The sequence below is a fragment of the Thalassophryne amazonica genome, chromosome 9 (genome assembly GCF_902500255.1).
Source record: "Thalassophryne amazonica chromosome 9, fThaAma1.1, whole genome shotgun sequence".
In the NCBI taxonomy this organism is placed as follows: domain Eukaryota; kingdom Metazoa; phylum Chordata; class Actinopteri; order Batrachoidiformes; family Batrachoididae; genus Thalassophryne; species Thalassophryne amazonica.
The window spans coordinates 45653476-45679460 of NC_047111.1; the positions used below are offsets into that span (position 1 = coordinate 45653476).

Consider the following 25985-nt stretch of genomic DNA (forward strand, 5'->3'; position numbering starts at 1 on the left):
ACTCAACACATGAAAAACCTATGTCGGTGACATTGCATGAGCACACAAATGATGAAAGAGTTCAATCAGAAATGGGAATAAAAACAGGGCACCTTAGTTCCATGAATATTAAAAATAACTAGTCCTTGAACCAGAGTTTTTAGTGGAACTATGCCATTACAATTGCAGCTTTAGAGAAGTGCAGCAAGAAAGAAACATCTCACGTACTACAACATTTTTCAAAATACTGTATTAAAGTCAAATTATGTTCATCTTTTTAATAAATTAACTCGATTCTAATATGACAACTGGGTACAATTTTTCATGGGTAGCAGCAGCGAACAGCAAAATAACTAAGAATTGAAACTTTTTTGCATGAATGAAAATGTTCCTCATGAGATAGTGCACATGTTCAAAAGCCTCAGATCCTTCACACATTCAAAATGCAATAATGTGCTAAACAAAAGTAGTGCAGCATGCGTATTCAAGTAACAAATGACAATTAGCTGGAAGCAAGTTTCTTTGTGACATTCACACATTTTACAAGGAACACCACAGCACATACTCAAGGAAAAATAAAATTTACTAGGCTTGCATGTATCCTTTGCCTTTTTTTTTATTTCAAACGTAAAGAACTTCCAAACTGCAGTACTGCTGATTTCTTTGTCCACCACCTCTGCACTTGCCATCTTTAATGAGCAAACAGAGCAACAGAACGGCCTGTCGTGAGCAAGTGAGCACTTCAACTGGAGCGAATAAGAAGAGCGACGACAAGCAGACAGTGATGAGGGAGTGAAAGGAGGCGGAGCTATGGAGGTGCTGGATCTGGTACCAGTGTGGAAAAGGAATTATGAAAATACTCAATTGATACAGAATATGCTAAAAAACAAAAGACCTGAAATTTTATTTGCATCTGATAAATATTCTTGCATAAAAATCCTTCTGTTCCACTCAACGATAAGTTGTACAACTGATGATGCAACAGAAAAAAGCTGTGTGATGCAGTTTTGCCGATGACAGCCACATAAAGAGTTGGTCATCTTGGTGGCTTCCCTCACTCGTCTCCTTGCACGGTGACTGAGTTTTTGAAAGCAGTACCGTATTATTTGTATATCTTAATGATTGATGTAATTAATCTCCAAGAATGGATGTAAATCTGATTAGTTGTATGAAGAAGAAGAAGAGGAAGTTGTTGAAGAAGTCGACTTCCTGTCGGACAAACACTGTGGCTGTCAAATTACATATGGACCTGACTATGTTGTTGTATATCTTTCGGCTGCCCCCGTTTCGTTCTAGCCTGCCACAGCAGACCCAGTACAGACTCACATGGGGATAGGGCACAAGTTTTACACCTGATGCAACTCCAGTTTTCTTCCTAAGAGGACTCCCATCCAAGCAGGGATTTGACAGGATCAGGCTTACACAAAGCAGAGCGGCTGCATGGACCTGATGTTTGTGCTTCAGTATTACTGACCATTATAATGTGTGTAATAATCAATACGCAGTATGGAAAAGCTGCCTGTCAAGGTCATCATCAGTTGAGTCCAATCAAAGGGAAACCTAAATGAACTGAAACCAGACTTGACTCGGGCAGCGGTGGAAGTAAAGATGGCGCTATTCACCTACAGTTTCAACAACAGGATGTAGATTTATGAGCAAAACATCACTGCTTCAACTACCTCCTCATTTAGACGACTAAGCTGCCTTTAAACATCTCACCACCAGCTGCCCTGGTGGAGCTGGTCTGAGACACAACTGCATGGCATTCCTGAACAAGAGCCTGCATGCTCAGAATCACTCTCTCACTCTCTGGATCACAAAAAAAGTCTGGGAACAAACAGTGCACTTCTAAAACCACTGTTGAGCTCACAGATATTAAGTGAAATGAGTGAAAACTGTTTAGAGCAGGAGTGAGGAATCCAAAGAGGTTGGAATTGATTTTCTGCAACTACATCTAGAAGTACAGCCATAGACGCCAGTGAGCAAATGTACCCATGCAGATAACGCCTGCGTGCAGAACACACCTGCAGGTCTGGGTCAGACAGCAGCAGCACAAACAAATAGAATTCCTTACTGATTGGGGGGGGGGGACCCTTTATTAGATGATGAGTGAGGTTGTCTTATTTGACATCTTTCTTCACAAAAAGGAAAATGGTTGAAGCCATAATTAGCTTGGTGGCCTCATTTGATTATGTTACCTTGAAGGGGTCATAACAGGTAAAATCATTTATCATTCATACTTAAATATAATTTGCGTGTAAACATCCTTAAAGTCCTGTGATTCTTTTAACTGTGAAAGTCACAATGCTACAAACAAACATGACACAGTAGAACAAGAGCTCCACTGATTTTACTGCACAGCAATGCGACCCCCCCCCCCCCCTCCCCCACTGAACTACAAGCATGAGTTCTGAAAAACTGGAGGTCAGGTGAGACAGCATGCACTTGGTGTTGTCACTCCACAAACACTACAGAACCAACCTGGGTCCTCATTAGCAACTATCCAGGTAGTCAGCCTGTTCATCCCCACTTGTCAAAAATAGGCTTCTATATGCCACATTCAGGTGAAACATGGATGTCCCCTTGGCCTTTTCCAGTTGCTGGGGTCTTCAACACTGAAACCCTTCCAATCTGGATCATGCCCAGAAATACATGCCATACGGTCACATTGTCATAGCTGACATTCCCTGGTGATGCAAGTAGCACACCTCATTTCAGTCTCCCTAAGTAACCGTTCATTTTCACAAAGTCATTACAACCAATACTCAAGGATCCTCTGAAGAGACCTAGCACAAAAACGTAGACTAATTTTTGTGAAATATAATGTAAATATCGGTGGGTTTTTAATGTACATACATCATAAGAGTCTCAAATATTTAAATGGTTTATTTAAAGATGTGTCCGATAATGTTGTGATGTATTAATGTTCATATTTTTTGTATTGTACAGATTTGCTAGCCAACAGTTGAAAAACTGATCATATGCGAGTAGTTTTGACAATTTAGTGAATGCGTCACATGTGCCGGGGTACATTTTGATCTTTCAAACAGTTCTGTCCAATGAAATATTAAGCGGCGTGCATTAATGGACCTACACTTCTGAACATGTCTAAGGCCGTGTCCACATGGAAACACACCAGTTTCAAGAAATATCTGCGTACACACAAAACCACTGAAGACACTGTGATATATATGCTAGGCATGTATGTGGCGCTGTAATGCTCCCACAAAAAACAGAGATGACACAGAGTATGTGCATAAAATGTGATGGTGAACACGAATGCACATCAGATTACAAGTTGACTAACTATGAGACATGACTGTTTGCTGCTTGTTGTTGAAGAGGAGCAGAACATTAGCCCAAATGAGTTCAGTAGCTCCTGTAGCACGAACACAAGTCTGTAGTCTGCCGTTGTTTTTGTTACGTGACATCTTAGGGCCACAGTTAAAGCTGATGTTAGAGAGGTGGGGCTGTGACATCATCGTTTCCCAAAAGTTGCATACTGGTTGTACACACAAAGATGCAAAGATGGCGTTTTGAGATTTTTTCACTCTGGGACCACTTTTCAAAAATAGTGTCTTCAGTAGTTCCATGTGGACAAAACGTCGATACAATACAAAAAGCTTTGTGGATACGCCTAAACTCATTGCCATGTGGACCGGCACCAAGTGGGATGTGTCCATTTGGAAAAACGCAACAAGTACAACTCTGGTTGTCAACATTCTTCATAGTGAGGACTTGTTTCCTGTAGCTACAATTAAAAAGTCCCAGTAAACTACAACCCCTGGCAAAAATTATGGAATCACCGGCCTCGGAGGATGTTCATTCAGTTGTTTAATTTTGTAGAAAAAAAGCAGATCACAGACATGACACAAAACTAAAGTCATTTCAAATGGCAACTTTCTGGCTTTAAGAAACACTATAAGAAATCAAGAAAAAAGATTGTGGCAGTCAGTAACGGTTACTTTTTAGACCAAGCAGAGGAAAAAAATATGGAATCACTCAATTCTGAGGAAAAAATTATGGAATCACCCTGTAAATTTTCATCCCCAAAACTAACACCTGCATCATATCAGATTTGCTCGTTAGTCTGCATTTAAAAAGGAGTGATCACACCTTGGAGAGCTGTTGCACCAAGTGGACTGACATGAATCATGGCTCCAACACGAGAGATGTCAATTGAAACAAAGGAGAGGATTATCAAACTCTTAAAAGAGGGTAAATCATCACGCAATGTTGCAAAAGATGTTGGTTGTTCACAGTCAGCTGTGTCTAAACTCTGGACCAAATACAAACAACATGGGAAGGTTGTTAAAGGCAAACATACTGGTAGACCAAGGAAGACATCAAAGCGTCAAGACAGAAAACTTAAAGCAATAAGTCTCAAAAATCAAAAAATGCACAACAAAACAAATGAGGAACGAATGGGAGGAAACTGGAGTCAACATCTGTGACCGAACTGTAAGAAACCGCCTAAAGGAAATGGGATTTACATACAGAAAAGCTACACAAAAGCCATCATTAACACCTAAACAGAAAAAAAACAAGGTTACAATGGGCTAAGGAAAAGCAATCGTGGACTGTGGATGACTGGATGAAAGTCATATTCAGTAATGAATCTCGAATCTGCATTGGGCAAGGTGATGATGCTGGAACTTTTGTTTGGTGCCGTTCCAATGAGATTTATAAAGATGACTGCCTGAAGAGAACATGTAAATTTCCACAGTCATTGATGATATGGGGCTGCATGTCAGGTAAAGGCACTGGGGAGATGGCTGTCATTACATCATCAATAAATGCACAAGTTTACGTTGATATTTTGGACAATTGAAAGGATGTTTGGGGATGATTAAATCATTTTTCAAGATGATAATGCATCTTGCCATAGAGCAAAAACTGTGAAAACATTCCTTGCAAAAAGACACATAGGGTCAATGTCAACGAGCAAATCTGATTTGATGCAGGTGTTAGTTTGGGGGATGAAAATTTACAGGGTGATTCCATAATTTATTCCTCAGAATTGAGTGATTCCATATTTTTTTCCTCTGCTTGGTCTAAAAACGTAACCGTTACTGACTGTCACAATCTTTTTTTCTTGATTTCTTATAGTGTTTCTTAAAGCCAGAAAGTTGCCATTTGAAATTACTTTAGTTTTGCGTCATGTCTGTGATCTGCTTTTTTTCTACAAAATTAAACAACTGGATGAACATCATCCGAGGCCAGTGATTCCATAATTTTTGCCAGGGGTTGTAGAAATACAGAAATTTGCAATTTTACAGTTTCTTGTAATCTGAACACAGGTCCTTACCTGCCTCAAGGAACCTACCTAAAGGGGGAACATCTTTGTTATTTTTCTTTTTTTTTAATGTCTGGTTCAGCAAGAAAAGAAAGCCCATGCTAATCAGACAGGAACTAGCTTTAATTATTATTCCTGCAGCTATTATCTGACCCAAGACTATTGCAGGCATGTTGTGAAATTGCATGCTACGACTACTGCCACCAGTTAGAGTAGAAAGATCCCCACACGGGCATGCAGCCTTACAAAGTTGTGGTTTGTGCAATCAACCTACAGCCCACGTACACAGACATGCAGCTGGCACACGGTCGTGGCCAGTTAAAGCGCCAACCTGAAAAGAAAGATGCGCTCTTGATGAGGCGCAGAGGGCCCTGCTCAGAGAAGGCCCGTCGAGGGCTGCACAGCTGAGAAAATCCTGCACAGCACAAAACAAAAACATGGAAAAGAAAAAAGAAAAACAGGGGAGAATAGACAAAAGACATGAAGCACAATTAGTGAATGAGCAGAAGAGAAACTGGGAGCCTCTTATCCAACTGTGCTGTAGCTATAAAAAAAAAAACTGTTACAGGAGCTTTTGTCTTGAATGAAATAAAGATCATGTGATCCAGGAGACAAACAAAGCAAAATGGTATCACAGAAAACAAACAGTTAAATAATGCCAGGCTGTGTACATCTGACGTGTGCAACGTCATCTTTTTGCCTATTCCTATAATGACAGAGAAAAATCCACAAAGAACAAGAATCGCAGTTGCCAGCAGTTTACAACATTGGTAACATTTAGCATGTGTGAAGTGTATCGCATAACAAGTAACTGCAATGAATAAGTTGACTTCTAGACTTTACAAAGACAACTGTGTTCTAAAGGAGAGTGTTAATGAACTTATTGGAGCAGTACAGGAGCGCTGTTGGCACGGTCCGGACCAGTTTGCAATCAAACAGGAATGTTAGTGAGGCAGAAGAAACAAACAAATCTGCTGCAATCGTGTGTATGAGTTTGAGATGAAAATTTAACCTTTGCTGCTGTAGCATCGTAAATTTCCCCATTGTGGGACTAATAAAGGATTATCTTAATTATTTTTCAACTTTTTTTTAAGGTAACAGGCAAAAACTAATTAAAATCCCATGATTATTTGAAATGTGTCTACAGTAAATGGGTCACCTTTTTTTTTTCTTTTTTTTTTTTTTTGAAATTTAACTAAAATAACAACTGTACATCAAACTGGCCCTGTCTGACATCTGGCTATGATCCCAAGTTAAAAACTTACTTTTTACATATTTTCTGCTACCTGACCTGAACAGGGTTGTTGCTGGAGGCAACAAAAGATTTGCTGAGGTGTCGGGTTCTGTGGTTACCTATGTTCCCTAGGAGACTGTTGGCTCCTGTATTCTGTTCAGGCTTGAGGGTGTTGCTGTCGTGTCCGATGAACTCTAGACTGTCCTGTAACCTGACAAAGATGAAACCAACAACACTCATCATGAGGTTTCACATGACCACAACAAACACAGCCACACGCACACGACCAGTCGAAGGTTTGGACACAGCTTCACATTCAACTGAGCGAGAAATGTGTCCAGACTTTTGACTGGTACTGAACAAAAAGATTTATAAAAGGATCAGGATGTGTATGATTTAACATTAATGTAGGACACTTTACTTTCAAATCCAACAAACGCTGCACAAGTCACAGGACAATATGTCCAACTCCATAAGGAAAACCTCAAAGGCCGATTTTCAACAACCATCAGGTGTTATATTTTTGCACCCCATTGATCACTGATCGTATAAAATCAAAGATCTAACACAGATTAAGCAGAAAAATCTGAACAAATTACTTAAGCCCCTGTCACAGTGGCGTATTCGTAGAGCTGCTCATTACAGTGTATCGTCTACGCTGTAATGAGCAGCTCTCCTCCCACTTCACGTGGATTTTTTTCTCAATACGCAGCAGTATGCTGAGGGCTACGCACGTAGGACGGAAGAAATTAAACATGTTTAATTTTCTTCGGCGTACACCACAGCATGGAGCCTTCACGCGAGTACACGCAGCGCTGTGCTACTGTCCGCTGTTGTGAGCCCGCCCACACTGTAACATGGTACTGTACGCCATTTCACAAATACTGCAAGATCGCTGCTTCACTTTATCATACTACACTCATTATATGAGGACTGTTCACTGTGTTATCATTTCATAAAAGCGCTCTCTCTCTCTGTCACACAGAGACAGACAGACGGAGAGACAGACAGACAGAGAGAGAGAGAGAGAGAGCTATCAGACTCAAAATAAAAGCATTCTCTCAAGCGCGGAGACAGAGGGAGAGACCGCGCGCTATCAGACTCCTTAAAAGATCCACCAAGACAAAAATAATAATAATAATAATGTTAAATGACTCTGTTTTTGAGCCGCACCACACCATGCAGTAGAGAACAGAGCGCACTTCACAGAGGCAGAAAATCGCACTGAACTGGGTTAATAGCGGCAAGGTACACGCGACTGTGCGCACACATTAAAATGCGAACACACCCAACTGCAAGTATGAACGAACACTGAAAAAGGCTGAGTATGCGTGTATTTCAGGCGTATTTAAATGAAACAACGCTGCAATGAGCAGCTCTACGAATACGCCAATGTGACAGGGGCTTTAGTGTTTGACTAGCGGTGGGGCCTTCAGGACCAACAAGGCCTTGTGTGCTGGCCTGGATATTGTCACAATGACCACATTTATATTCATACATGCATTGTTACATTAATGTTAATTGCGGGAGAATAGCTGTGAAGACCTGGGAGTAAAATGCACGCCACTCTGTCACTGCAGTGGAGCAGCTTCACCATAAGAGATGCTCTAGTACTGATAGAGTTACATAAATATTCAGAACAACAACAACCACCATAATAATTTTGTTTGTCATTGTACATACATACAGTAAAATTTGTCCTCTGCATTTTACACATCTTAATTACAGTGAGACAAAATCCAACCACTAGGAGCAGTAGGCAGCCACAGTCCGGCACCCAGGGACCAATTCCAGATGCGGAGACACTGCTCTGGTCACAGAATGGAGCAAACCCTAAATAAGCATGTTTTTGATAGCTGGAGGAAACCGGAACACCCAGAGGAAACCCACACAGACAAGAGCAGAACATGCAAACTCCATACAGAATGGGCGGGAAGCAATCCCAGGAACTTCTTGTTGTGAGGCATCACTAATTAGCCACTGTACCACCCCATTTTTTTTTTGAACAAGCAGTTTTTTGTTTTGTTTTATAGTGCGCTTCATGCAACATTGGACACCCCAATTGTGTCAGAAAATCCCACACAGCAGAAAGCTGTTGATTAACATAACAGACCCCATGCTACAGACTTCAAAATACAATACTGCCAAAAAGGTTTGTGCACCCTTTGAATTTTTAATGGCAAAGAAAAAAAATGAACAAAACCATTAACTGATGTAAATTAAGTCCAAGACACATTCAGTAAATTGGAACTGTTCATGTGTCCATCATATGACTTGTCTAAACAAAACTGGCTGTAAAATTAATGATTTACTTGAGTTATACTTAAAACATGTCCATATTTAATGCGCACTATCGTTTTGCCTTTTATGGTTTGATTTAATTTATGTTGTAGAGATTAGGTTTCACTGCCAGTTTAAAGGGCATAATTTATGGTATATAACAAAGAATGACATGAACGGACACATTAACATCCATGTTCACCATTTCAAAAGACTGATGACACAGGGCTGAAAACAATAATTTGGATTGGACACAGTTTGGTACTTGAACAATGTGAATGCAGGGCGAGTATGACATAAACTAGAAAACCCTTTTGTATGGACCACTATCAGACAGACAAAGTGTTATTCTGACAGGAAAAACACAACACAGCTGACTGGATGGAATATGTGTATGTTGACTTATAGGGGAAAAAGTATAGACTGGACACATATGGACAAACCCTCCATGATGTCACCCACAGGTTTTCAACAAAGACCCAGAAGAGCCATTTTGAAGATCAAAACATGCTGCTCTGGGTGTCACCATGTTGGCAGTGCTTACTCAACCTACATTACAGCGAATCGATAAAGAGGTGGGGCATGTGCAAGACCAATGACCTGGGCGGGATGAATGAAGCCTGAACATGCTCCAATCTCAGCATTTCTGAGCAAGCTAAAGGCCAACAGGCTGACCTTGATTTAGGTATTTTATTAAAACATATTTTTGGGGACTGGGCAGTGGTTTCATAACAGTTTGCTGGAGTGTGGGTATTAAAAAGTATGAGCATCTTATTTCCAACTGCGGATTAAGTGGACCTAATGTCATTGCTTGACAGCTGCTAAAAGTGCTAATGTCCTTAGTTTACAAAATGAAATACACAAAAATTAAACACCCCTCTCACACCTTGACAATTTAGCTGGAATACATCTAATAAGTTATGGGCAAGTTTTGTACAAGAGCACGCTCGTATACGTCATAATACGGCGAGTATGTCAAATATTGCACAATATTTTTGATGCATGCCAGCGTATGACTCATACGTCCCACACACGCAGCCGATAAGCTGTAGGTGAGTTATGTGATTGTTGACACGGTTCTTGTAAATTACTCATAAGTCGAAATACATCCAATGATGCTGCCCATTGATTGGCTTAACAACTGAAAACAGCAGGCATGCGAACAGTTCAGTCCATTTCAAATATTAACACCATTCACACACAGAGTAAATATAAAGTCTTACCTGTTACGTCATTTCAGTCAGATTCATCATCACAGCCTGACAAAAACATATCCACATAAAGCGTCCTGATTTTGGAAAACGACATCTGAAAATACTTTAATTCGTTGCCGTGGCTGAAGAAACGTAGTATTTTAGAAGAAGTCCCTCTGTGTTTTGTCCATTTCTTAGCCTGAACTAGAGAACGCTTTGTGCCATAACAAGACAATTAACTTATTTTAAAAGTTGAGAGACTCACAGCAATATTTACGTGTTCTGCCAGCCAAACAAAAGGGTTCTGCTGGTTCCAACCCACACCATACTATGTAGTACCGACCCAATCGCTCGGTAAAAACAGGGGATGTCAGCATATGCTAATTAACCACACAAGAAGCCATATTATTACATATATTTCTAATAAAATGCTCACAAAGGACAGACACAGTCCTCCACACCAAATACCTTCAAAGTCAACACACCCGGAATTATGCATAACTTTATGACTTAAATCTAAAGAGTTGTTTAAAAAAGAAAGATATATATATATAAAATCTTCTAAGTTTGGACATTTTTACTTGGACATTATGAGAATATGCTCACTTTTAGAGCAAGCCTCAAGAGGCCAGCCAAGAAAGCACAACGTTTTGTTGTTCTTGGTGTGTCATATTGCTGATGGTCGGAGATTGTAGCTTGGAGAAAAGTAACTGTAGGAATCAAAGCCCCTTGTGTCTGTGTGTGTACTGAGTGACTGTGTGTATACATACGTGTTGAGGCTTCCATACACACTGCCTCCTGTTCTGGCAGTGAAGACTTTACTCAGCATCAATTGAGGTGGAGATCTAAAGTGATGACAGCACAAAGATAAACAGAAGGGCTTCCGTGAGTGATGACGCATGTCTTCTTTCAGCTCAGTGGTTCATGATTTTTTTTCTTCACTTTTCCAAAACAGTCACATGAATGTGCTAAAAATATTCTTTGACAATCCCCATTCTTCAAAGACAAGTAAAATAACTGCATGTGTTTTGTTGTATTGTTGTGTCTACCCAACCAGTTGGTTGGGTACAGTGTAAGTACCAATTACAAGAAAAGAAATACACTGGTGAGTCACTTCCTCTTACCTGATCTGGTGGATTTTTAGGGTAGAGCCTTTGTAGCTCATGGCTACAGAGCCAAACATCATTTCTCCCAGCATAACCACATCAGACGAACACCGTGAACCCTGGATAGGATGGCAGAGATCAGGAGGAGACATAAATGACAACATATTTTAAACAATACAGTTGCTCTTAAAGAGTAGTGAAATTAATTTGTCAACTGTGTTTGTATGGATGGCTACAGACATGTTTACATGTGTACGTGTGCTGCTGTAGGACCATTTGTTGTACACGTCAACATATTTATCAGTACACTACAAGTTAGCAAGTTTTTTTAACAAATGTCTCAACCTGTGCTACCTGGAAGCGGAGGCCTTGCTCTTTGGGTTCTCGCGTGTCAGAGGTGCAGGACGATGAACTGTCCAGGGAGCTGCTGCTGCCCCCTGTGGGTCGGAGTTGACAGCATTTCCCAAACATCTTCACCTGGCCCTCATTGCTCTGTGGAAACAAAGCAAAGAGAAATTATTGACCAAATGGCAAAAACAGTGCTTCATCTGACTGTAGTAAACCTGATGCTGCCAGATTAAATCAAATTAATTTTCATACAAATTGTTGTCTCACTTTCACACATATGCATTCTGGAAGCTTGAAGTTTGAAACGTTGTCCATAACTTGGAAAAGATTCGGGGGTCTGGGAGGATGCCCACAATAAACTCTGATATTCTACCATTATGCTGTGGTCATTTTATGGCCCCTTCACACATAACACGATTGAGGCAGAATGCCGCATGAAGGAAGAGTCAAATGGCACTCGTGGAAAATCAGAGCTGCACTCAAATGCCTCATACAGCAGTCACCACATCCATTCGGGCACGGCACATGCACTCTATAATGGCGTGCCACTCGCGCCAAAAACCCATTCGAGCGGCGGGGAAGATGAGGTCGCACTGCCGTCTGATCATGTTCACAGCATTCGCACATCGTACATTTCGTGCCGCAGCCGAGGAGCTGCACGAAATCGGCCACGTCCAATTGTAGCCGAATGATGCGATCAAGGCAGCCTTCATATCAGTGGCCGAAAGTCGGCGAGTGGCCATTCAACCCAGTCTTGGTGCCACCCATGAACAGTGAGATGGAAAATGCTCCAATGGCGGCTGCTGTCCAGCGCAGTGTGCACATCTGGACAGCCTGTCATGTCCATGATGTCATGTAACACATTCCCTCCCATTACACAATATGGGACATTATGATCATTTCAGCTGTAGTACCACATGTGCAAGTGTGTGCAGCTGTGTGCCCATGCAAGTCGATGCATGTGACAGGCTCGCACGCACAGCAGACTGGCATGTCGGAGCTGTGGACCACCCATCATGTCATATTCTGCATGTCCCTCTGGAGGTGGAATCACCACATAGCACTGCACACATGCCGGGAGTTAAAAAGTTAAAAATAAAAAAAAGGTTGGTCCGCGGCTACCGTAGCCATCGAGCGGACAGCCACGTGACACACAATGTGGGGCTTTCAGTGACAGCCAGCCGTGAGCCCAAAGAGGTGTGTCGCTCAGATCATGTCAGTGCAGGCTCACCGACGCCGTCAGATAACACGCACGTTGTCAGGCGAGAGTGCGAGTGACGGTGAGGTGTTCAATTAAAAGAAACAGTGGGAAAAAAATAATAATAATACAATGAGGCGCTCATTCATGTGTGATGGCTTTGCTTCGGTCTGCAGATACAGGGGTGTGTCCAGCTCAGACTCTCAGCCGACACCGACAGGACGAATACAAAGTGTTAAATTACAACAAAGAATAATATAACAATGATCCGCATGTCATGAGAGCCCAGCCACACATGTGAACTGCAAATGGACTGCATTTATATAGCGCTTTTCCATCTGCAACATATGCTCAAAGCGCTTTACAATAATGATTCACATTCATCCCGATGTGACGGTGCTGCCCTACAAGGTGCTCACTACACACCGGGAGCAACTACAGGATTAAGGACCTTTCCCAAGGGCCCTTAGTGATTTTCTGGTCAGGCTGGTATTTGAACAGAGGAGCCTCTGGTGTCAAGCCCAACGCTTAACCACTAGCCCATCACCTCCCCTAAATGTGCATTGCTGTGGCATGTTATAAGTTGATGGCAGATGTGTGTTCTCCAGCCGTGATTTGCACTGGACAGGTGGGCACGTCACCGATGAGCTGCTGCAGTTCAGCACCGTGTCGTCACTGTTCACAGCTGGAGAACGTATATTGTGCCATGTAGAACACTACCTCTGAACACTCCACTGTGATGCACATGTCGGCATGCTTTCCTGAGGTGGCAAAAAATAAAAACACGTAACGCCTTCAGCAGTGCACTGCAGACGCGATCAGCCAGTCTGCACTATGTGAATATATCGTTCTGATCATATGACCGCTCAGCTGACGAACCAAATGTCACGTCCACCACATGACACGGTGTCCTTCGGTATACCACACGCCAGACACCTAGACGCAGAGGGATGTTAATTCTTGTATTGTCTGCTCTTTATACCAGGAATTAAATATTTTACCAGACAAAACACAATCCATTTGAGCCATCATTTCCAACACAGATGTCATGCCATCAGGCATCAATTACACATTATAAGAATAATAAGGGAGACTTTATTAATCCAGAGGAAACTGTTTTGCCAGAGTGCAGAAACAGTCACAGTATGTTTACATTTTTTTATTCAATTTATTTTCATTTATATAGCGCCAAATCACAACAAGTTTGCCTCAAGGCGCTTCACACAAGTAAGGTCTAACCTTACCAACCCCCAGAGCAACAGTGGTAAGGGAAAAACTCCCTCTGAGGAAGAAACCTCAAGCAGACACAAATTACAAAGCAATTCACAAAACGAACATACAGGAAATGTTGCCAGTGCACAGGACAGGAGGGTTTCTGGAACAGATACCACACCCATCTCTGGATGGAGCCGCACCTCAAACAGAGAGAAAAGGAAAAAAAAAAAAAAAAGCATCAGAAAGACAACAATGCAGTGCAATTTGTCAGCATGACTCAACAAGAAAAACAGAAGAAATACTAAGGTGACCGCCGGCCACTAGCCCTAAGCTTCACTAAAAGACCCAGAATTTAGTTAAAGTTGAGGCCACTGAGCTGCCACTGATGATGAATTTAGCCTTTCAGAGCAGCTCTTTATATAATCATCTGAATCATCTACCTGTTGCCACATGCCAGTTCAATCATGGCTCACACCTGTTCTGCTGTGTTAGACCGGTTTGAACCTGTGTTATTTTCAGATTTATCAAATATTGTTAAAAATCTCAAACCTTCATTTTGTCCCTCAGACTGTATCCCCCCATGACTCTTTAAAGAGGTCTGGGGAACTATCGGCCCTGATGTTGTTGTTCTGGTCAACAGCAGCCTTATGTCAGGAAAAGTTCCTGCATTTTGTAAGCAGGCTGTAGTTGAGCCTCTTTTAAAGAAAGCGAGTCTTGATAACTCTGTTATCTCTAATTATAGGCCCATATCTAAGCTTCCTTTTATTTCTGTTGTTCTTGTACAACTACAAGAGTTTTTAGAAACAAACAACATTTTAGATAGTTTTCAGTCAGGTTATAAATTATTTCATGGCACGGAGTCTGCACTTTTAAAGGTTTTTAATGACCTGTTTTTAATCACTGATTCTGGTGATTCTGCCGTTTTGGTGCTTTTAGACTTGACTGCTGCCTTCGACACAGTTGACCATGCAACTCTTTTATCTCTTCTTGAGAACTGTGTAGGTGTCAGGGGGACAGCCTTGGACTGGTTCCACTCTTACCTTACAGGCCGTTCATTTACTGTCAGGCTGGGGGAGTCCACCTCGTCTTCTGTTCCTCTGAACTGTGGAGTCCCCCAGGGTTCTATTCTTGGGCCTATTCTCTTCACCCTATACCTTCTCCCGTTAGGTCAGGTGTTTAGAAAACATGGCATATCTTATCTTTATGCAGATGATACTCAAATTTACTTGCCTATTAAGAAGAACTCTAGCAGCCCCCTGCTTGTGTGCCTGGAAGTCATCAAGGCTTGGCTGGCTCAAAATTTTCTTAGCTTAAATGAGAACAAAACCGAGGTGATTGTGTTTGGGCCCAGTGTTGGTTCCACAGCTCGATTAGACGTGGGCCCTCTCAGTCAACACATGAAGCCCACAGCTACCAACCTTGGCGTCATTATGGACTCTGATCTTAAACTGGACAGGCAGGTCAAGGCGGTTGTTAAATCCAGCTTTTATCAGCTTCGTCTTTTAACCAAAATTAAATTAATTTTATCCTTTTCTGACTTGGAGCGCGTAATGCATGCTTTTATTTCTTCACGCCTGGACTACTGCAATTCACTTTTTTTTGGAATTAATCATAATACACTTCACAGATTGCAGTTAGTCCAGAACGCTGCTGCACACCTCTTAACCAGGAGCAAAAAACATGAACATATTACACCCATTCTTGCGTCTTTGCACTGGCTCCCTGTTAATTTTAGAATTGATTTTAAAATGTTATTATTTGTTTTTAAAGCTTTAAATGAACTGGCCCCACAATATATTGTAGACTTCGTCCAAATTTACTCCCCAGCGCGTGCTCTGAGGTCTGAGGGCCAGCTCCAGCTTGTGGTGCCTAGGACGAGACTTAAGACCAGGGGGAACAGGACCTTCTCTGTGGCTGGGCCCAGACTCTGGAACGCTCTGCCTCTCCACGTTCGAACAGCCCCCACAGTGGAGTGTTTTAAGTCTCGTCTGAAGACCCACTTTTATTCTCTGGCTTTTAGCTCTGCATGAGTTGTATGGTCCTCTGTTGTCTTTGGCCCAGTGTTTTATTTATTTATTGTTTTGTTTTTATGTTTATTTATTTATTAGTATCTGAGTGGGTTTACTGTTTTGTATAGTTGTTTAATCATTTTTATGTGTAGCACCTTGGAAACTGTTCTGTTGTTTAAATGTGCTATATAAATAAAGTGGATTGGATTGGACATGTACAGAAGGGCTGGATTGTCATTCCTATACTTATATTGTTATATTTAATTAAAAAAATAATTAGCGCACACAGGAGCTGCTGCTGCCACTACGTTCAAGTACCATCAGAAATTACACAACTTTTTTGTTGTTTCAAATTCAGCAGTTGCTTGCTCACAAACGGCTTCTGTACTGTGTGAAAACATTAAACGTTAACATTACAAAAACTAAGCAAACGATAAAAAACCGTCAAGAACGACAACAAACAGGAAATATGAACAAACTGAGGTTTTTGGTGGCATTCGTTCAAATTTTTCAACAGTTTAAAGATCCTGACAAAGCACCAGCTGTAGGAACAAAGCTGCGCAAAAGTTAAACAATGCGAAAGTCCAGATTTCTTGTTTCGTTTGGGCTTCATTGCCCTTCATTAAGTGCTGTGCGACTGGGCCATAAGATAGCATCACGCCAAGCAAGGTGGAGTACTTCTAATTTTGAACTACGCCATTCCGATTGCCTTTTTTTCCCCTTTTTTATAATTTATTTATTTTTCTTTGTTTTATTAGTGAGAACAGAATCATTACCAGATTGGTTTACATTTAAACAGTACATTAATTGCTCTTATAATGTTCTGTGCTCTCTCAATTTATCCTGAGACATTGTCATTGATTTATGTACATTTGCACATGTAATTTCTTCCGCTGCTGTGTGAGCACGATGTGGTCTCACACTGCTAATGTGCTTGCAATGTGTTCGTGTGCACATGCACACGAGCGTGCACGGAACCATCGGTGTGGGATCGTTCACACCTGTCTGACTGTGTCCTCCTGATAGCAGCTAGAATTTTTGCAGCTTGCCAATTAAGTTTTTTCCGCCCTTTTTCGTCCGGTTTCTGCTTCTTTCGCCCAACTTCATGTTGTGTGAAGGGGCCCTTAGCCATGTCAGGATTTTCAAGAATACCCCCCCCATCTTAAATTTCGACATACTCTGGTAAGACCTTACATTTCCATAGCAACTGTAACATTGTACATGCCTTGACATCACCAGGATGGTTTCCAAAAGTGTCAAGATTGTGCTACAGTGGCCATACTACACTTGTTCTTACACACATCATGGTAAAGTCCAAGGCATTATGTCATTAAACCAGGTACTACACCTTGTTATCAACCATTAGCATCATACATGGGTATGATATGGTTGCAGACCATTACCCTCTGGGATGCATATCTGTGAATGTTATAACGGGGTTTACGTAAACCAGTTAATTGCAATGCTACTAAAACAACTAAAAGAAGATTCAGCTGTTACGTTTTCACTTAATTTTAATCCAGAATCTGACAATCTAACAGTCCTGAAATTAAACATTTAAGACTGAAGCTAATGTTTGGAGTACCTTATTAAGCAAAATTAGAAAACGTTAAGTGAAATCGAATAAAAAAAGAAGAGTCTAAACCAGTGTTTCTTGTGCAAACAGCAAACTGAAAGCAACATGAACCCAGTCAGCCTGTGTCATGTGCCTTCTTAGTTTGGCAATGTATTCAGCTCAGCAGGAATGCATCCAGTGGGGGGGGGGGGGGGGGGGGGTGGATTGTGCAAAAGGAGGACAACACTAAACATGAACTAATGAAAAAGGAACGTTCTTTGCTTACACTGTAAAATGCATAAAAGTCACGTGTTTGTTTGCATCATTATTTTATGTTCTTTCATGTGGTTTTCTAACACGTACTCACCTCGTGCACAAGCAGAGACACACGAGTGTGTCCACTGCAGTGCAGTGAGGAGTGAACACACAGGCCAGCAGCAGCATGTGACTCTGAGTCATATGACTTTCTCAACAACTCGTGAGAGCAACACTGCAACCGTTCCCTTCCTCCTCCGCCGCCCAACTGTCCCTCCCTACTTCTGCGTACTCATGCCATCATTTCCTCGACTACCTTTGCTTCAACCTCGTTCCTTCCCAGCATTGCTTTCCTTTGCTCACAATTCCTGTCTCTGTGTCCCGGTGCCAATTATTCTTCTGCTTGTTCATTTTCCTGCTGTAAAGCTAATCACAACTCTGTCTATGAAATGAATTAGTCAGGATAAAATTAAATTTACATTAATTTTAAAAAAAAAGGTCTTGTGATAAACAAACAGTAGCCAAGTCAAGGATGCAGGAATGACAAAAGGAAAACAAAACGCACTGACGACAGCCACGGCAGTGTACAAAATATGAATCATCTCCTTTTATTGCATTTCTATTACTTCAAGTAAGTGTGACAGACAGACATACAACAGACGGACACACTGCAGATCTCTTCTTAATGCAGTTCTGCATTTGGCTCCAGTCCCATTCAAATGAATTGCTTCACATTTATGATTTCAGCCTCAGGAGCACCTCAAGACAATTTTGCTCTGACACATGATGAACTGTGGGTAACGATGTCCAATGGACCTTTTATTATATGGACCGTTTCCATTTATGTTTTGCATGTTTGACAATTTTTGGTTTTGTTTATTTGAACTTTTGTTATTTTTAGCATGACCAAGTCAGACTGTCACCTCTGTGAGTCTGGCATGCTTGTGGTTTCTTCCTCAAAAAAATGTTTGGGAATTTCTGTCGTACAACTGTTGCTCATGTGCTTGCTCAGGGGGGTTCAGAAGGTTTGACTTTACATTTGTGAAGCACTTTGGGGTGAATTACTTTGTGATTTGACATGATATAAATTGTAAATGGACTGCATTTATATAGCATTTCTCCAGCTGAATCAGAAGCTCAAAGTGCTTTACAATGGTGCCTCACATTCACCCATTCACATACATACAAATGTCAAGGTTCTGCCATGCAAGACACTCAGTACATACCGGGAACAACTTGGGGATTAAGGACCTTGCCCAAGGGTCCTTACTGATCGTCTGGTGTAGCTGGGGTTTTGAACAGAGGGTAATCTGGTCTCAATCTTAACGCATAGCCACTAGACCATCACCTCCCCAATATAAATAAACTGAACGGAATTAAATGGATGCTCTTCAATTAAAGAGTTGTGAGAACAGGCCTGCACAATGCAGAAGGGTGCCGGGGCTGTTGTTTAATATGAATAAAAAATAAATGTTCTACCATGAAAGCATATTCACAGCTCTTTATTCACACTGTATCTCAGTGTTTTCTATCACAAGTTGTCAAAACCAACAATGTGGAGACCATGAACAACCAAGGGAGAAGCCAAATGAAATTATTGAAATTTGCTCCTGTGGTGGAGGTCTCTCAGACTTGAAGCAAATCTAAAAGCATTGTGTGTGTGTGTGTGTGTATATATATATATATATATATATATATATATATAAAAAAATCCGGAAATCACAATGTATGATTTTTTAATAATTTATTTGTATGTTACTGCTGCAAATAAGTATTTGAACACCTACCAACCAGCAAGAATTCTGGCTCACACAGACCTGTTAATTTTTCTTTAAGAAGCCCTCTTATTCTGCACTCTTTACCTGCATTATCTGCACCTGTTTGAACTTGTTACCTGTATAAAAGACACCTGTTCACAAACTCTATCAATCACACTCCAACCTGTCCACCATAGCCAAGACCAAAGAGCTGTCTAAGGACACCAGAGACAAAACTGTAGGGGATAGACTACAGGATGACATGCAAGCAGCTTGGTAGAAGACAACAAATGTTATGATTATTTATTAGAAAGTGGAAGAAACACAAGATGACTGTCAATCTCCCTCGGTCTAGGATTCCATGCAAGATCTCACTTTGTGGGGTAAGGATGATTCTGAGAAAGCTAAGAACTACACAGGAGGGCCTGGTCAATGACCTGAAGAGAGCTGGGAACACAGTCACAAAGATTACATTAGTAACACATGATGTTGTCATGGTTTAAAATCCTGCAGGGCAGCAAGGTCCCCCTGCTCAAGCCAGCACATGTCCAGGCCCGTTTGAAGTTCACCAGTGACCATCTGGATGATCCAGAGGAGGCATGGAAGAAGGTCATGTTTTCAGATGAGACCAGAATAGAGCTTTTTGGAATCAACTCCACTTACCATGTTTAGAGAATGAGAACAACCCCAAGAAAACCATCCCAACCGTGAAGCATGGGGGTGGAAACATCATACTCTGGGGGTGCTCTTCTGCAAAGGGGACAGAACGACTGCACCGTATTGAAGGGAGGATGGATGGGGTCATGTATTGCGAGATTTTGGCAAATAACCTCCTTCCTTCAGCAAGAGCATTGAAGATGGGTCATGGCTGGGTCTTCCAGCATGACAATGACCCCAAACACACAACCAGGGCAACTAAGGAGGGGCTCCGTAAGAAGCATTTCAAGGTCCTGGAGTGGCCTGGCCAGTCTCCAGACCTGAACTCAATAGAAAATCTTTGGAGGGAGTTGAAACTCCAAACCTGAAACATTTGGAGAAGATCTGTATGGAGGAGTGGATCAAAATCCCTGCTGCAGTGTGTGAAAACCTGGTGAAAAACTACAGGAAACGTTTGACCTCTGCAATTGCAAACAAAGGCTACTGTACCAAATATTAACACCGATTTTCACAGGTGTTCAAATACTTATTTGCAGCAGTAACATACAAATAAATTATTAAAAAATCATATTGTGATTTCCGGATTTTTTTTTTTTTTTTTTACTATGTCTCTCATAGTGGACATGCACTTAAGGTAAAAATTTCAGACCCCAACATGATTTCTAAGTGGGAGAACTTGCAAAATCGCAGGGTGTTCAAATACTTATTTTCCTCGCTGTGTGTGTGTGTGTGTGTGTGTGTATGTATGTGTATATATATATGCACACAAACACACTACTCACGTTTTTCAGACAACTCATTGCTGCAGATTAACGACAACAAAGTCTGGTCTATCAATTAGTGTAGTATGGTCAAAATCCATAAGGCAGAACAAATTTATAGTGCTTAACTTTATCCACATTTTGTTATGTTACAGCCTTATTCCAAAATGGAGTAAAATTCTGCTCACAACACCTCATAATGACAACACGAATAGAGTTATTTTTGAAATTTTTCATGCACATAAGAATTCACACCTTTTGTTAAGTACTTTGTTGATGCACTTTTGGCAGCATTTAAAGCTTGATGTCTTCTTGAATATGATGCCCCAAACTCAGCACATCTATCTTTGGGCAGTTTTGCCAATTCTTCTTTGCAGCACCTCTCAAGCTCAATCAGGTTGGATGGGGAGCGTCTGTGCAAAGCCATTTGCAGATTTGTCAATCAGATTCAGGTCTGGGTTCTGGATGGGACACTCAAGGCCATTCACAGAGTTGTCCTGAAGCCACTCCTTTCATACCTTGGCTGTGTGTTTAGGGTCATTGTCATGTTGCTAGATGAACAGTCGCCCCAGTCTGAGGTCAAGAGTGCTCTGGAGCAGGTTTTCATCCAGGATGTCTCTGTAGATTGCTGCATTCATCTTTTCTTCAATCCTGACTATTCTTCCAGTTCCTGCTGCTGAAAAACATCCCCACAGCATGATGGTGCCACCACCATGCTTCACTGTTGGGATGGTGCCTGGTTTCCTCCAGGCATGATGCCTGGCATTCAAGCCAGACTTGAATCTTTGTCTCATGAGACCAGAGAATTTTGTTTCTCATGGACTGAGAGTCCTTTAGGTGCCTTTTGGCAAACTCTTGGCGGGCTGTCATGCTGCCTGATTGGTGGATTGCTGCAGACATGGCTGTCCTTCTGGAAGGTTCTCTTCACTCAGAGGAATTCTGGAACTCTTGACAGAGTGACCATTGGGTTCTTGGTCACCTTCCTGACTAAGGTCCTTCTCCCTTGATCGCTCAGTTTAGATGGGTGACCATCTCTAGGAAGAGCACTGGTGGATCCAAACATGTTCCATTTATGGATGATGGAGGCCACTGTGCTCATTGGGACCTTCAAAGCAGCAAAAATGTTTCTGTCCCCTTCCCCAGATTTGTGGCTCAAGGCAATCCTGTCTCGGAGGACTACAGACAATTCTTTTGACTTCATGCTAGGTTTGTGCTCTGACTTCCACTGTCAACTGTGGGACCTTACATGTAGACAGGTGTGTGCCTTTCCAAACCATGTCCAATCAACTGAATTTACCCCAGGTGGACTCCAGTTAAGCTGTAGAAACATCTCAATGATGACCAGTGGAAACAAGATGCACCCGAGCTCAATTTTGAGTTTCATGGCAAAGGCTGTGAATACTTATGTACGTGTGATTTCCTTGCTTTTTTTTTTGTAATCAATTTGGAAAAAATCTAAAACTTTTTTCACATCGTCATTATGGGGTATTGTGTGGAGAATTGAGGGGGGAAAAGATGAATTTCATCCATTCTGGAATAAGGCTGTAATGTAATAAAATGTGAAAACAGTGAAGCACTATGAATACTTTCCAGATGTGCTGTAATTATTTAAAAAATAGACAGCCCATGACTAGAGAGAACCTTGTGCACTAGGCAATCCTGCTTTGTTGTTTGCGTACACTTATGTGAAAGCAGCTACAGAGATGTAAAGAGACCAGATAGGTGGAACTGATGAAAGAAAAAAGTAAATTATAATACCAATTCCTGCATCCAAATATCTACAAATGTTCAAAATGGTTATTATGCACGATTGCAGCATGGAATTAGATTCAAATCAGTTCTGCACGTAGAGCAGATTTACTAGCAGTCTAAACAAAGCCAAAGTTGCAGGTGTGAAAACTCAATGTTTAGGTGAAAGAGATGAGAAATATTTTAGAATAACTCAGGAAACAAACAACAACAAAAAAATTAAGAAAATCTGAAAAAAATGGATGCAATAGGAGAAAATGGCCAGTTTACAAAAGAGACAGAATGAGCTAAGAAAATCAGAGAAGTGGATGAGGAAAAAGACAAGCAGAAAGTGACACATCAGTCATGTGAAACAATGCCACTTATCAAAAAAAAAAAAAAAAACAACAAAAAAAAACAGAGTGACATCTGTCACGTGAGGATGAAAGAATGCTGCATACACATGGGCTGTCAGCTGAGGCTGTTATTATTGGAGATAAGAGCACCAGAACAAACCGGTCAGGGTTGCAGCGCCAAACACAGCAACATTATGAAAATAGCAGACATCTGACTCAAAATTCAAATTTAAACTGAAGGTGATCACATGTCCACCTTCACTGGAAATATGTGGTTGGTTGCTCAGTGCTACGAGAAAAACATAACTGATGTGTTTGCTGGCATGAGTGCATGCACCCCATTAACTACTGTTATAGCAGAATTCCATACTTTTTCCTGAAGTTGATATGGGTGTGTGCAGAATTTACCCATGCCGCCATTAACGTGCACTCATACAACACGTTCATATGATTGACTCAATATTACAAACAGTTGCAAAATTCTTTGTTTTGCAACGGTCAAGACACTTTCTAAATATCAACTTCAAATTAGTCACATGATGCAGTGCAAGTTTTATTTCAGTTTACATGACCCTCCCCCTTCTCCCCCTTTCCCAGCTCAGGGATGTTATTGGGAAATTTTAAAATAACTGAATTCTGTAAAGTGAGGGAGCAAAGCAACTCACACTGTGACCACTCACACTGACCAATATCTGCTCTTTGGCTCAAACCACCCCCTTGAACACAAGCTCGGGGTGATCAGGACTCTTCAACTCAGGGCCCTACAGGTGCCCACAACTGCAGAGGGAAGGGCTACAGAACAACAACTTGTCCGGAAAGCCCTCACAGTATGTGGGTACCCACGATGGTCCCTGGACAAAGTGCAGAAGTCCCAGAGAACAAAGAGACCAGATAGACAGGAGACGGAGACAAGAACAAGAGGAGTGTCTCTCCCTTATTTAGCAGGAGTAGGGGAAAAACTACAGAGGGTCTTCAGACAGCACAAAATCCCAGTTTACTTTAAACCGGTTAACACCTTGAGACAGAAATTAGCTCACCCTAAGGACAGGATCCCTAGTTACAAACAGAGCAATGTAGCGTATTCTATCAGATGTCAGGAAAACTGTAACGAACACTACATAGGTGAGACTAAGCAACCTTTACACAAAAGGCTATACCAGCACCGCAGAGTGGGCACCAGTGGACCCCAGTCTGCAGTTCATCTCCACCTTAAAGACACTAACCACACGTTTGAGGAAAAGGAAGTTAAAATCTTAGCCAGAGAGAAGAAATGGTTTGAGAGAGGGGTCAAGGAGGCATTCTATGTGAAACAGTTGAAACCCAGCCTTAACCGGGGAGGGGGTCTGAGACACGCTTTGTCCCCTGTTTACAATGGGGTACTCAGGTCAAAGCAGTTTCAGTCTTTTTTTCATGGTAATGAGTCATTCATGTCATCAGGAGAGTCGTCAAGGGAGCCGGCAGGAGAGGCGTCCGTCCCATCATTAGGAGGGACAGCTGCCCTGTCATTAGGAGGGTGCTAACTAGAGCACAATAGTTGCTAATTAGAGCTATTGTTTAGTCACTAGCCTATAGCAGTCTGCCTCTCGGTAGGAGGGGTCTGGTTAGGTTTAAAACTCCAGCTTTTGTGGCTACAAGAGTCAAGACAGAAGTCAGACTACCAGAGCAAGAATTTTAGCTGAGGAAGCTTCTGCGATTTGAAGCGAATTTAAAGCGAAACGTCCTCGCGTCAAGCAACCCAGTCCAGTCGAAGATTCAAGCTTCTCTACTTTATGTTTAAGAAAATGCAGCTTTACAAGGTTAATCAAGTGATACTAGATGTAAATTTACTTATCTGCTTTGCTCATTCGGAGTTGGCTGGCAGTTTAGCGAAGCGCTGGTCAGTGAAGTTTTCTGAAGTACTTGACTTTCATTTTGCAGATTCTGCACACTACATAACTCATGTCAAGCTCCTTCTTACACAGCAAATAATAAAATCCAAAATGCGCCCAAATATTTGCCTTCAGCAAAGTCGGTGCTTGCTGAATTAGCTCTTCGTCCACCATGCTAAGCTACAGCCACTGAACTCTGCAGCGCATGAGAGTCTGAAGCACGCAGGACCACGCAGGACCACCCCCCCCCCCCCCCCCCCCCCCGCGGGGACGCTGCAGTATGGAAGCCGTTGCCTGACAAACAGTACATGCAGCGAGTAAGCAAGATTATGTTTAAAAAATGCTTTTAAAAAATTGATTCTTGGACATTTTGGATCGATTCAGAATCGTAATAAATAAGAATCGCGAGTCGGACATGAATCGATTTTTCCCGACACCCCTAATGGATTTGTTTGACAAAAACATGTTTCTTTATCATTTACAAACCAACAAGCTAGACTTCCAAATAATGACACACAGAAGACTGATACATGTGACTCACAGTGACGGTGGTTTCCTCTGTACCCCTCTTTTTGGTATTTGAGTCGAAGAGGACATTTCTGCCTCGTCTTTCACAGTCCTGATACACGATCAACCTGATCTGGCTGGGCTCCAGCTGGGGGACTGGCCAGCTTCACAGATGAAAGAATGGAAAGGGGCGGGGAGGAGAGACATGAAAGGTCACAAAAGATGGAAAAAAACAGACAGGATTAGAAAATGACAAGGAAAAAGACAGTGTTAATCAATGAACTGGTACACAGTGTAACCTAGATACAGATCAGGAGAAAAACCCAATGAAAATTCATCATTCAAAGTTGAATTAGTGACAGAAAATAAACTCAAACATTTGACAAATTTTTTATTTAAACATTAAAGCAGTGCATTCAAAGAATTTTCAAATTACACACAGCTGATGATGATTTTCTTCAACTCACTTTGAACTACTTATTGTTGGCATTACATGTTTCTTGGATTTTTAGACATATCTTGTTTGGGATTTGCTCTATGTATTCTATTCAATTTCTTCAAACAGAAAAAAAAAACCCATCTGAAATACCTTTTGGAAAGTATTAATTAAATGGTAAACTGTTGACTGATGTACTGTTTCTGTCAGTGGGTATGACAAAGGCAGCAGACAACATTCTATAGAA

At 41.5% G+C, this 25985-nt stretch overlaps 1 protein-coding gene across 3 annotated transcripts in view; it reads right to left on the reverse strand.

Moving 5' to 3' along the window:
- fnip1 (folliculin interacting protein 1) overlaps positions 1-25985 on the reverse strand; it is a 114291-nt gene that overhangs the window by 45410 nt on the left and 42896 nt on the right. For 2 of the 3 annotated variants that reach the window (XM_034177984.1, XM_034177981.1), the window contains exons 2-7: positions 25337-25466; positions 11443-11580; positions 11107-11207; positions 10753-10827; positions 6629-6720; positions 5607-5690 (exon numbers count right to left, since the gene is read on the reverse strand). In XM_034177984.1, the coding sequence (XP_034033875.1) occupies positions 5607-5690; positions 6629-6720; positions 10753-10827; positions 11107-11207; positions 11443-11580; positions 25337-25466 (620 nt within the window). The remainder of the gene's footprint in view (positions 1-5606; positions 5691-6628; positions 6721-10752; positions 10828-11106; positions 11208-11442; positions 11581-25336; positions 25467-25985) is intronic. The other variant, XM_034177983.1, reaches the window with a different exon arrangement.